The sequence below is a fragment of the Aulonocara sp. 'chitande type north' Nkhata Bay genome, linkage group LG3, assembly GCF_057382095.1.
Source record: "Aulonocara sp. 'chitande type north' Nkhata Bay isolate Kocher_YH1m ecotype deep benthic linkage group LG3, A_spYH_male_GT1.1, whole genome shotgun sequence".
In the NCBI taxonomy this organism is placed as follows: domain Eukaryota; kingdom Metazoa; phylum Chordata; class Actinopteri; order Cichliformes; family Cichlidae; genus Aulonocara; species Aulonocara sp. 'chitande type north' Nkhata Bay.
The window spans coordinates 39,060,875-39,074,779 of NC_141346.1; the positions used below are offsets into that span (position 1 = coordinate 39,060,875).

At 38.7% G+C, this 13,905-nt stretch overlaps 1 protein-coding gene across 1 annotated transcript in view; it reads left to right on the forward strand.

The window, feature by feature from the left end:
• Window positions 1-2,854: 2,854 nt before the first annotated feature.
• LOC147335614 (uncharacterized) overlaps window positions 2,855-13,905 on the forward strand; it is a 33,713-nt gene continuing 22,662 nt past the window's right edge. The window contains exons 1-9 of the mRNA XM_086286084.1: window positions 2,855-2,933; window positions 3,080-3,379; window positions 5,119-5,376; window positions 5,934-6,182; window positions 7,386-7,493; window positions 7,653-7,668; window positions 9,479-9,570; window positions 10,230-10,277; window positions 10,399-10,461. Of these exons, the coding sequence (XP_086142210.1) occupies window positions 2,870-2,933; window positions 3,080-3,379; window positions 5,119-5,376; window positions 5,934-6,182; window positions 7,386-7,493; window positions 7,653-7,668; window positions 9,479-9,570; window positions 10,230-10,277; window positions 10,399-10,461 (1,198 nt within the window). The 5' untranslated portion in view covers window positions 2,855-2,869. The remainder of the gene's footprint in view (window positions 2,934-3,079; window positions 3,380-5,118; window positions 5,377-5,933; window positions 6,183-7,385; window positions 7,494-7,652; window positions 7,669-9,478; window positions 9,571-10,229; window positions 10,278-10,398; window positions 10,462-13,905) is intronic.

Below are 13,905 nucleotides of genomic sequence, written 5' to 3' on the forward strand. Positions count from 1 at the left end.
ACTTAACAACCCCCAAAGTGTCTAAGTCACATGACGTGTCAGTGCAACACCGAAACATAAGAGTGGGGGAAGAGGGAGCAAAGTGCTCTCTGCTGTCACAGGAGTGGTGACCTGGTTGTTTCGTTTTTATCGAAAGCACAGCATAGCAAACAAGCAGAACTCAAAGTAAAGAATCGATCTCACCAGGCTAGTATCGATCCGATGCCGACTTGGGATCGATACTATCGATAGTTGGATCGATCCGCCCACCACTAACAGAAAGAGCTGAATGCGCTGGGCAGAAATGAGAAGCGCAAGCAACACATTGCGAGCAAACGCAAATGCAAAAACAGAGCAAAAGGGGCTGCTATTGGTGTGTGTGTGGATAACAACAAACACTGAAATACATTTTTGCACACAGCAATTCATTTTGTTCACTCAAATTTAGCTTTTCTTTCCTCAAAATCAAATTCTTCTCAAAATGCAACACTTGCACCTGCAAAGGTAGCACATGTGGGTACACTAGCACACTTTTCACAGGGCTGACACATCGAAGACATCGTCAACAGCTTCTACAATCACATAGAAGCTGTTTTATAAAGTTTTATAAATTTTATAAATTAGAAACCGGACTGTGAATCAAATTTAATTTGCACAATCAGAGACTCACCGGAGTTAATGTATTGCTCACACAATACATGAACTCTGTAGCTCAACACGTTACAGGATTGCAAGTTCCACATGGTAAATGGACTGGTTCTTTCTACTCTCCTGGAGTACTCAAAGCGCTCTATACAACACACCCATTCACACAAGCACTACTATCTATACTTTAAGTGCTTTCTAACTATCAATCATACGCATTCATACGCCATAAGTATCTTGCCCAAGGATATTTGGCATGCAAAATAGGGGAGCCAGGGATCGAACCACCAACCCTCCTGAGCTACAGCCACCCCACCACAGCAGTTTTGTGCATCTGCAAAACAAAATCAGTGCTCAAAACTATGTTTCATGGGGTTCTTTTACCCTTTAAACACAGTGCAATATACAGAGAAATTTACCTTGCAGCATGCAGAGAGCTGCAGTGAAAGAAAGTTAACATGAGCAGTGCAGCGGTGCATTCATGGTACATGGGAAAACTCAATACTTCACTAAAGATAAAACAAAATTAAAATAAAATAACAACCAATAACCAATAATACATACCAGGACCAGGGTGAACTTTGAACTTGTAGGTCGGAAACAGAAGACACATAAATATACAACAGTTTCCAGTTTACATTAATTTATGCATCTGAAAACCAGAATAAAATATTTAAATAAAATTAAACAGCAATATGTAAAAATCTCTCTCTCTGTCTAGTTCAGGTTAGTTTGAACTCTTACCTGTGTGAACTACAAGTTAACCTGTGTTAGCTCCTACAGGGCACTGAGTCGACTCAGTGGACTGGTGGAGTGGTATCAAAGTTCAGAAGTGTGAGTCAGATTCCTGATCTCTGGAATATGAGTTGATCCAGCAGGAACAGAAGATTTCAGTGGAAGTTCAGATCTCCTAGGCGTGGATCACCGTCAAGATTCAACAGTCTCAGATTTCAGTTCTAAGATCTGCTCTCGGCTGATAAACCTGATCTGTTTTGCAACACAAACACTGGAGTCTTATTCCAGCATTCCTAACAGCTCAGCTGGAAATCACATCCAAACTGCTCCCTGCAATGTCAGCGGTAGAGTTGACTGTGCGTATTAGTGTGGTCTAAAGACATCTGTGCGACAGGAAATGTCAGCTTCCACAGCAAAAGAATATAAAACACACTTACTAGGTCTCATCTTAGCTATCAGAGGCTTCAACATCAGATTTAGTAAAGAACGCAAGGACATAACGTGCTAACTGACACCAAAGCAAACTAACTGTTACTCACCAAATCCCAATACACCAAAAACAAAAGTAAAGAACAACACCAATGAAATGATAACTGCTCACACTCATTTAGGAGCAATTCTCACATGTTCAAAATACAATCAGATCATATTGACCTGGGTTACTTCCTCATTATTGATCAATAAACTCAGTCAAGCTTCAAATTAATTATTTGAAATGTGCATGTATGTAATAAATTAAAATACACAAAAGTAAATAAAACAAATTCACTGTTTTGATCAAAACAGAAATACAGAATATTTTGTGTGGCACAGTTTGTTTTATCTCAACTATGGTTTTGTGATATTTGATCATTTACATATTTCCATCTTTAAATTGTTCTGATTCAGTCATTTTTACTTTTATGTTCTTGTTCTAAACTGAACTGCAGCCAAACCAAAGGCTGAACTGAGAGCTGATAGGACAGCTGTTCCAGTAGGGGGCAGTGTGACCCTGACCTGCTCTGTGAGCCCATCATCATCATCATCATCATCATCATATGGATGGAAATACTACTGGTACAGAGATGGCAAATCTTATCAACCTGTGACAAATGAACAAATCAGTGTCTCAGAGGGAGGACGCTACTGGTGCAGAGGAGGAAGAGGAGAACCAGCTTACTACACAGAGTGGAGTCAGTCAGTCAGGATTGACACAACTGGTGAGTGTAAATGTAACTTCCTACAAAACACTACATCTGATGGTAACTGAACCTTTTGTCTTTCATGTGTTTTTATTGTACTTTCTTGAACATTAACAGCCTCCAACAGGCCTGTTGTGACTCTGCATCCAAACTGGTCTGAGATATACAGAGGAGAGACGATCACTGTCAGATGTGAGATCCATGGAGGAGACACTGAGTGGGATTATGAGTGGGAAGCAAACAGCATCAGAAAACCTCCAAATCAAAATGAATACAGGATTAGATCTGCTTCATCATCCAACAGTGGAAACTATCGCTGTAAGGGCAGAATGAAAAGTTCACAGCATGAAACAACAGAGTGGAGTGATTCAGTCACACTGACAGTTTCTGACAGTAAGTCATGTTTGCTTTAAGCTGTTTGAACACTTTGTAAAATGTGTTTCTGTTCATAGACTGAGATTATTATTCTTTGTATAAACTGAGCTCACTGTTCAGAGACTGTACTACATGTTCACTGAGAGAAAATCTTTGTTGAACAGATGAACCCCGTCCTGTCCTCACTGTGTCTCCATCATGGCTGAGTCCTGGAGCCTCAGTAACTCTGAAATGTGCAATTGAACATCCGTTTGCAGGATGGAGCTTCTACTGGTATAAAGCTGTTCCTGATCTATCAGAGAAATCCTCCAGTTATGAGCTGCTACCTGATGGCAGAAAGACTGTAGAGAACTCCTACATCATTCATGAACAGATATCCACAGCAGGATATGTGTGCAGAGCTGGAAGAGGAGACGCAGAATATCACACTGATCACAGTCAACCAAAGTTTGTCTGGTCTGCAGGTCAGTTTGTTTCTCTCTGTCCTTTCAATGAGCTCATGTTAGCTCATCATTTTTATTCACCAGGATTTAGACCATTAAAATCTCATCTCCATGACAACCATTTATCTCCATTTATATTAAAACTTCCCAAAAGAAGAACTGAACTGAATGTTTTCCGTTCTCTCTGTGATCAAACCAAACTGAATTTCTTCGTTTCCTTTTCTTATTTTTCAGTTTTTATTTAATGAGATAACATGAAAAACAAAAGACATCTATGAGATTTTAAATGTTTTGATATTTAAACTCGTGTTTCTGTTTGTACTGATTATTTTTACTTAGTGCACAGACAGGATTTACACAGTTAAGACTCTTTGTTTGGTGCTCAGGTAGGTGTTCAGATAAAAAAGTCAAATATAGTGTCAATGGAAAATTGTATTTAGTAGTCTGTATAATCTTTTAGTGATATAAGTTTGCTTATGGTAGGATGCTGTTTGTAGTTATTTGGTAGTGACAGGATGTGTGATTTTTTTAGCAGGCTTGGTTCACCCCCACATCTTGGGAGCATGGGAGAGGTTGTACCTTGTTTTATTGTTTTAACGTAGCTATGTCTGTTTTAGTCTAAGTGCTTTAACTGCTGGACTTCCTCACTGTGCCATCTAGGGTGGGGGAGACTACCCTCTTTATGACCAAGGATGTACCTTTTGTGCTTTCATGTTATATGACCCTTTGATCAACACACACACACCACACACACACACACCACACCACACACACACATACGCTCAATGGAGTATAAATAAAGACCGGGGCAGTTCTCTCACTGGAGTCTCTTAGAGTGGAGGCTGCCCTTGCTAGCAAGAAGTTCTGTGTGTTTCTCTTCTCTGAGTCTTTACTGAAGAAGTGTCTTAGAACATTTTCCCTAACATATAGTTAATAAAGAAACAAAGATGTCAGCAGGCAGGTTAACAGCTCTGACAAATACAAGACAAACACTGACTACAGATGGACGCTAGAAGAAGACGTCACAAATAACAGCTGCTGTTATTGTTCATTTAAAATATACTTCAAAGGTTTTTAGTTTTGGTCCTGCTGCTGCAAAATATCTCACTGTAGAAGGAATCTGTGAAACAGACAATATCACAGAATTATGACAGAAACATTACAGCAAATGACTGAAGTGTGTTCAGAGTGATCTGTATCAGGTGGATGATGCTGAGAGTGATGACTCAAAGCTCATGATGTCACATGACGTGTACCAAGCTCTACATGAGCTGCCAGCAGATAAAGCATGTGGGTTAGATCATCTTAAACATGTCAGTATTCGGCTCCTTTGTTTTCCATTGATTTGACTGTCTGTGTGATTCAGGGCTTGTTGTCAGACTCAGTGTTGTCTCACCAAACAAACACTTTATCATTTTGAACTATTAAAGCTGGTAAAGTCCTGATAATTATCTGTCTTTAACTTCAACCAGTATAATATGAAAAGTTTTAGAAAGAATTCTGCTGACAGATTAAACATGTTTATTAACTCCACTGATAACCAGCTTGGCTTTAAATCTAAACATGGCACTGATTTGTGTTTATATTGTTTGTATTTTGTTTAATATTTTAAATATTTTTGGTTTTTTTCTTTTAATTCTTTTACATTGAGTCTATCAATGTAATCATCTCAAAAGCTTCAAACAAACAAATATTTTCACTGTGATATTTTGAATCCTAACATCTGTGAGCTTTGTCTGTTCACTGCATGTTGTTTCCAGATGTTCATTCAGCAGCGTCTCTCACAGTGAGTCCTGACAGAGTGCAACACTTCACCTCTGACTCTGTCTCACTGACCTGTGAGGGAAACTTCACTGAGTGGAGAGTGAGGAAGTTCTCTGAGGACGGCCGACTCTCTGACTGTAGGAGAATGACTGGATCCACATGTAACTTCAAAGCATCAAAGTCAGATACTGGAGTGTACTGGTGTGAGTCTGGATCAGGAGAGTTCAGCAGTGCAGTCAACATCACTGTACAGAGTATGTTATTATACATTTACTTCTTGGATCTGAATGATTTAAACGTCACATGAACATTTGTCTCAGCTTTGCTCTATGTGAAGTAATTCTATGTGGCAACACAAACAAAAATGAGAATTTCAGACAATTTCAGGCAACGAAGCGTCAAGATATTCTTGGATGTTGGTCTAATTTCTCTTCATCCGTTCATAATCCAGTTTGTCATAATTTGCCAACAGTATTTTTTATTTTCTCTGTCAGAATAAAACTCAACAAAGCTCAACATCTCTGTCGTCACATTAGATGAACCTTTAATGTCTCAATTCAGAGAAATTTAGGAAACACGTCATGCAAAATAACACAAACAGACAAACATTTACAATTTCACCTTCAACCATTCAATAATGTCACCGTCAATAATTTGACTCCTGCAGGAAACATCCCAACTATATTTCCAGTCCTCATAATCACTCAGAAAACCAGGTCTGCATGTAGATCATGAGACACGACTCACAGCTTTTTCTCAAAGTGTGCACCAGCTGATGTGACTGAAACAATTGTGTGTGATTGTTTCACAGATGATGGTAACGGTCCTATCCTGGTGAGTCCTGTTCATCCTGTGACTGAGGGAGCTTCTGTTAGTCTGAGCTGCAGTTTGAGAACACAAAAAATACTTTCCAATGTGTTTTTTTATTACAATGACAAACTTATTCAAAATGATCCCCGAGTGGAGCTGAAGATCTCTGCAGTGTCAAAGTCTGATGAAGGTTTCTACAAGTGTCAGTACTCAGGAAGAGAGTCAGCACAGAGCTGGTTGTCAGTTAAAGGTGAGCAGGATCAAAACAGTGTGTCTTTCTGTAAATGAGTTTCATGACTGAGAAATAACATCATATTATCTTTCTTAATGTTTTGAAGTCACCTGGATCTATTTAGTCAGAACTTTTATAAAACTATTATATAATATCTCTATATTGTCAGGTTTAATATTGTTGTGGTTCAGGACTCATGTGTGGGACTCATGTGAAAACAGCAGAGGATGTAATGAGTCAAAGTTTACTCAAACAAAGGATAAATAATTTAACACATCAGATTGTGAGCTTTGACTTGGTCAGCAAGAACAAAACATAAATGAACCTAAACTTAATGAGTGAGTCCTACAAAAACATCTTAACTGAGGTGAGAGAGACAGGCCAGAGGAGCGGACATAACAGCGTGAGGGCGGCAGATCTGTGGGAGAGGAGAGAGCAGTTAGGGCAGGAAATCTGAGGGAATGTGACAAGACAGAGTGTTCATAAAGTGGCTGCAACTATGCCTTACTTGGAGTCCAGACTAGCTGGGTTTAGTGGATGAAGGCAGAGGTCTGTGGAAACTGTTGAATGATGGGCAGAAAGGCAAGTGACGAAGAGGCTCCGAGGGGGGCAGCAGTGGTGGTGAATAGGGGGGTAATGATCCAAGGTGGCAGGCGTCTGACTGGAGGTGAATGATGGCATGAAAACGAATCTTGAAGCAGGAAGAAACTGAAACAAGGGGAAAATCTGTTAGCATACAAACCTTATTTTCCTAGAAAGGATCCCAGCAGACCTGCCTGGTTACCTCACTGACGAGCTGCAGTCATGTTAACTATCCATTAACATTTGGCTTACAGCCACCGAGGTCTTCAAGGTCAACTTTATGACTAAAAAGAAATCCTTATAACACAGAAACTATGATTCTTACAAAGGTGTTGTGTCTTGTCAACATATAGAAAATACTGTATAAAGATTTAAAATATCATGTTGCGTTTGACCTCTGACCTCACTTTTACATTTCACATGTGCCCTTGTTGTCATGTTGAAAAAATCTGCCTTTGGACTTATTTTTACTGAACTACAAACTTCTCACAGTACAAACAAAAAAATACACTGAAAATACAATATTTTTTTTCTTTGAAAGTAAATGCTGTCAACAGAGTGAGCTGCCTTAGCAGAGATTTGTGCTCTCAGTGTTTGTTTTATACTTTATTAATAATTAATTATTGTTTGTTATTACAGTAACTGGACGTAGTTCATCTCCTGTGTGGTTGATGGTTGGACTGGTTTGTGGAGTCTCTCTCATTATTATTCTCCTGCTCTTGTTGTATCGCTGCAGACAGTCCAAGTGTAAGAGCCTCTTCTTTTCATGCTGTATTAGAGAGTTTATTTACTACATACACTTTAATTATTCACACATATACATGTATTCTGATCTCATGACACAAAATATCAGTGGAACAATTTATACATGACAAACATGTGTAATAACATTTGTCTCTTTCACAGATTCCTGCTTCACCAGGTTGGTAAAATACTTTTAATTATTATTTTAAACAAACATCAGTTACTTTTGAGTTTATTGTGTTTATTTCCTGTTTTAGGTCGATCCAGTCTGAGAGTCACAGTCCGGGCTCCTCCACAAATCATGGAGTCAACCAGGATGAAACTCATGAGTACGACTCTCTTCAACATGGTCAGCATTGAAAAACAGTCTTTATTATCATTATTAATATTTACTTTTATTAAACCTCCATTAGCATGAACATTTATCAGGTTCAGTTTGCATTCACGAGTTTTTTAAATAACATTTAAAGATCTTACAGTCCTGGTTTTGACTCACACAGTGTTTCTGTGTTTGCTCTGATCTTTAGTGTAACTGTAATAAAATGATTAATGTGAGCCTGGCTTGTTTTTCCTTTAGGTACTGCTGACGTCTATGAATCAGTCACACAAGTGAAAAACAACAGAAATGGTACAGTATATGTGCTGGAAAGCACAGAACAGTTAGAGATGAAACTTGTTTTTGATTTAATGAAACTAATTTCATGTTTTAACAAACCTGTAAATAAAATATGAACATTTCACTATTAGATAGTTTTACAGAGATTATTTACTACATTCACTTTAAATATTCAAACATTCATTCTGATCTGATGACACAAAATATCAGTGAAACAATTAAACATAATAATTGTAAATGAGAGAATCTGAACAGTCTGATGAAGAAGACCAGCTCTGTTCTGGGACGTCCTCATGACCCAGTGGAGGTAGTCAGTGACAGGATGGTGGCTCAGCTGTAACCCCTGTTAGATAACACTTCCCACCCCATGCAGGTCACTCTGACAGCACTGAGCAGCTCCTGCAGTGACAGGCTGCTGCACCCACAGTGTGAAGGAGAGATTTAGGAGATCTTTCCTTCCAGCTGCTGTCAGACTCTACAACATACATCATCATGTGAAAGCACACATGCACACACTGGTGTCTGTAAATATCTCAATGTGCAATACTCTATACCTGCTGCTACTAACATCCATCGACTACACGATGAAATGCTGCCATTTGCAGCTGGTACAACAGAATTGAAATTCTCTACTTTTTGTAGTGTGCATTATTATTCATACTTTGTGATATATTATATTATTTAGTTTAGTCAGTTACTGTTCTTACTGTCTTTGAGCCACTGTGACCGCTTGGTTTCCTCTGAGATTAATAAAGTATTCTTATCTTATCTTACAGATTCCTGCTTCACCAGGTTGGTAAAATACTTTTTATTATTATTTTAAACAAACATCAGTTACTTTTGAGTTTATTGTTGTCACGTCTGCCGTGGCAGATGAGTGGAGGCTGAGAATTAGGACCTAAGATGCAGGCAGCTGAGATGCAAATGAGTTTTATTCATGAAGTGGTGAAACAAACAGAAACAGCAAAGGCAAAATGGTGATGCAGGGAGACACTGGGGACGACACAGAATGATGCAGGGAAAGAACACAGACGAACCAGCAACAAGCACACGAGGACACACACTATAAATACACACAGAGGGAAACGTGGAATAGCAAACAGGAGGAAGACACAGCTGAACCAAATTGAACTGATGAGACAGGGGAAAACATAAAGTGAACACACTAACAGAAGACATGGATCTTCACAATAAAACAGGAAATGCACAGAGACTCTAAGTGCAGACTCTAAACAGAGGAAACACAGAAACCAAACTCTAGGAACTAAAAAGTCTAAACCCCAGTACACAATCAGAACAAACACAAGATCATAATAATGAAAAACACAAAAGACCGAGGACCATGACAGGTTATGTTTATTTCCTGTTTTAGGTCGATCCAGTCTGAGAGTCACAGTCCGGGCTCCTCCACAAATCATGGAGTCAACCTGAATGAAACTCATGTGTACGGCTCTCTTCAACATGGTCAGTATTTAAACCATCTTTATCATCATTATTTATATTGACTTTTAGTGGGGAAAGGCTAATTGATCAATCTAAATTGCCCATAGGTGTGAATGTGGGAGTGAATGTGAGCGCGAATGGTTGTCTGTCCCTGTGTGTGAGCCCTGCGACAGACTGGCGACCTGTCCAGGGATAGCTCAGTAGGTAGAGTGGTGGCCCCATGATTGGAAGGTTGGGAGTTCAACTCCACTGAACGGCTGAGGTACCCCTGAGCAAGGTACCGTCCCTACACACTGCTCCCCGGGCGCTGCATTGGTGGCTGCCCACTGCTTCACTGGGTGAATGGGTTAAATGCAGAGGAACTATTTCCCTATGGGGACTAACACACACACACACATTAAGGGTGTAGCCTGCCTCTCGACCTATGACAGCTGGGATAGACTCCAGCGCCCCTGAAAAGGATAAGCAGAAGCGAATGGATGGATGGATACTGACTTTTATTAAACCTCCATTAACACGAACATTTATCACGTTCAGTTTGTGTTCAGCAGTTTTTTAAAGAACATTTAAAGATCTTACAGTCCTGGTTTTGACTCACACAGTGTTTCTGTGTTTGCTCTGATCTTTAGTGTAACTGTAATAAAATGATTAATGTGAGCCTGGCTTGTTTTTTTCTTTAGGTACTACTGACCTCTATGAATCAGTCACACAAGTGAAAAACAGAAATGGTACAGTATATGTGCTGGAAATCACAGAGCAGTTAGAGATGAAACTTTTTTTTGATTTAATGAAACTAATTTCATGTGATATGTTTTTACAATCCTGTAAATAAAAATATGAACATTTCAGGTTCAGATGAATACGATGACATCACCTCCTCTCTTATTGAGTTTAAAGATCTTAGAACTAAGAGTGAGTACACCAAAGTTAATTTTATAAAAAGAAAACCTGGTTTGGAAAGTTTTTTTAATTAGTATGAAATTAATTTTGGGGCTGGGAGGGGGGACATTTATTCCCCCCCCATTTGAATAATACATTTATTCAAATGTATTGTCTTGTTCTTTTCATCTTTTTTAATCTGTGTATTTAGTTCTGATCAATCTGAACAAAGCATGAGCTTACAGTACCTTGAAAAAGTATTCATACCTGTTGCACTTCTACACATTTTGACACCTTTTTTTAATTGAGATTTTCTGTGAAAGACCAACACAACGTAGCACATAATTATGAAGTGGTATGAAAATGATACATGGTTTTCAAAATTTTAAACAAGTAAAAATCTGAAAAGTGTGGCGTGCATTTGTTTTCAGCCACCTGTACTCTGATATCCCTCATTAAAATCCAGTGCATTCATTTACCTTCAGAAGTCACCTATTTAGCTGCTCTGTGGAGGCCTCAGTGGTTTGTTAGAGAACATTAGTGAACAAACAGCATCATGAAGACCAAGGAACTCACCAGACAGGTCAGGGATAAAGTTGGAGATAAGTTTAAAGCAGGGTTAGGTAATAAAAAAATATCCCAAGCTCTGAACATCTCAAGGAGTATTGTTCAATCCATCATCCAAAAATGGAAAAAGCATGCTACAACTGCAAACCCAGGGTGATCTCTAAAACCTGCAGGACACCAGCCGACCCCTGGTTTAGATCAAAGAATATTCTTGTGTTAGAATGGCTCAAAGTCCAGACCTAAATCCCACTGAGCATCTGTGGCAAGATTGGAAAATTGCTGTTCACAGTCTGGCTGAGCTTGAGCCATTTTGCAACAAATAATTGGCAAACATTTCAGTCTGTAGATGTGCAAAGCTGGTAAAGACTTGCAGCTGTAAATGCAGCGAGCAGTGTCTCTACAAAGTATTGACGAAGGTGGGTTGAAAACAAATGCATGCCACACTTTTCAGAGTTTTATTTGCTTAAAATTTTGAAATCCATGTATCATTTTCATACCACTTCACAGTTCTGCACTATTTGTGTTGGTCTATCACAGAACATCCTAATAAAAACATTTAAGTTGGTGGTTGTAAGGTGACAAAATGTGTAAACGTTCAAAGGGTATGATACTTTTTCAAGTCACTGTCAGCTCCCAGGAGAGGTCTTAATGTTTTTTTACTGATACAGAAGAAGATGGAGAAGTGTTTCAGCTTCACATGTTTTGCAAAAAAATTCTTTACAACACAGAACAAATTACAAATGATAAGTTATGTGTCTGAGGCCAGATGTTTACATGAAAGTAAAACCAGATGGTTTCCTCGTCCACACAGATACAGAGTCTGTCTGCGCCTTCTGAACAAATCCTATAAGGTACAGTAACATTACACACCTGCAAAGACTCAAACACAAAACAGAACTTCACTTTGCATCAAGGGGAGACAATGCTTTTATAATAAACCTTATTGTTCTCCAACACAGGTGGGACAGACACAGGGGCAGCCAGTGACCCCTCACACACGTCCTTATGCTGATATCCAGGCAGGTTCTCAGTGTTTGTAGCTGCTGATTTATGCAGCAAACATTTCCACAGTCCTCTGCAGCAGATTATAGAAACACTTCTTCTCTCAGCTCACGACAGAAGATCTACAGCTGGGACACTGTTAAGTGGTTCTACATGAAAAATAGTTAAATATTTACTCAAACATGTTCTTGTATGTAAAGCACGTTCAAATGCATGAAATTACATTTGTCCTTTATAGTGGACGTTAAAAAACACCACATGTATAAATGATAATTTACATCTTAGAGCCCTGCTCTCAAACACTGACTCAGATGTAACTGTCTGTGAAACTGGATTTAAGAAATAAGAACGTAACGTTCACAAAACATGTCAAACAGACTCTCCTTCATGAAGTCCTCGTTCATAAAGTGCTTCACAGACCTGAACATTACAGCTAACAGCTGGATTTTCCTGTGTCAGTGCAGCTAACCAAACAGCGCAGAACCTCTTACTGCTAAAGAGACAGACGGTGAAAGCAGACAGTATGTCCTCCGTTTTAACATAAAACTCATTGTTGCAGCTGACAGCAGCACAACAGTGACCCCATTAAACTGATGTTTAGTTTAAGTGTCCTTATTTTCACTGAGTTATTGGTTCTGCTATTAGTTACTTAACATAAACTGATGTGAGTCTTTGACTGAAACGAGCCAACTGACCTGGTGATGTGATGCTCTGTACTGACAGAAGATGGCGCTGAACATCTTTTTATAACTCTAAGCACTTATTTCTTAAATTAAGCTTCACAGTCAGAGTTACATCTGTGTCAGTTTTTGAGAGCTGGGCTCCATGATGTACATCAGCATTTATACATGTAGTGTTTCATGTCCCCTTTAATGCTGAACACCTGATGTGACATTTCCACACATTAATTCTGCTCAGTACCTGATTGTTTTACATGTTTTACATCCTCCATCTTCCAGTTTTTGTGATTTGGTTCATGTAAACATTTCTGATGGTTTTATTTTCATCAAAATATTTTAATTTGCACTTAAGTTTGAACTCTTAGAGATTACACTCACTTTGTTTTCACAGACTTGTGACCATGACACAAAACTACAGACAGAAGTGAATAAAATCTCAGTGTTACTGGTTTTAGAAATGCTTTACAATAATAAAAAATACATCATTTAGAGTCAAAATATCATAAATTGTAACAAATATAACTGTTATCTTCGGGTTAGTCACAGTCTAAATCATCATCTGCATCAATGAATGTCAGTGAGGCGTCCTGAAAGTCGTCACGTCTCCTGTTCAGTGACCGTCTCTGAGAATCACTCTCCTCTCCAATCAAATCACTTTTCTTCTGTTTATCCTCTGAGTTGCTCTTTGATGGTTATGAATCATCGCTCTTCTTTAAACTGTGAAGTCGTTGTTGTTCTTGGGAGACATTTCTCTTTTGTTAATTCCCAATAAAACTGTTTTGTTGCTAACTACATTGCTGTCTGTATTATTGCTGAAGTCCTAAATGATCACTTTTAAAGTGTTTGTGCTGATAACATCATGCACAGTCAGACAGTCATGGAGAACAGCACTGACTGGGAGGCTTTGAACAGATCACATAGTTCAATTCAACATATGAGACTTTAAGAATGCACAAGCATCTACTTAAAATCTATTTAATTTATCATCTATGATATTATTATGTGCAATTCCAATGTACTTTGTTCATCTCCCTTAAATAAACAGGCAGCCTTAAAGTATGAAATATTCATATACAAACACATATAAATGTGTGAACTGTCTCAGTGGCTGATTGTGCCCCACAGGCCTCAGTGTGAGCTTGAACACATTTATAATGTCTAAGTAGTTTAATGTGTCGGTGGTGACGATAAACACATTTTGAATGAAAGCCGGGGAACTTTGGTAGCA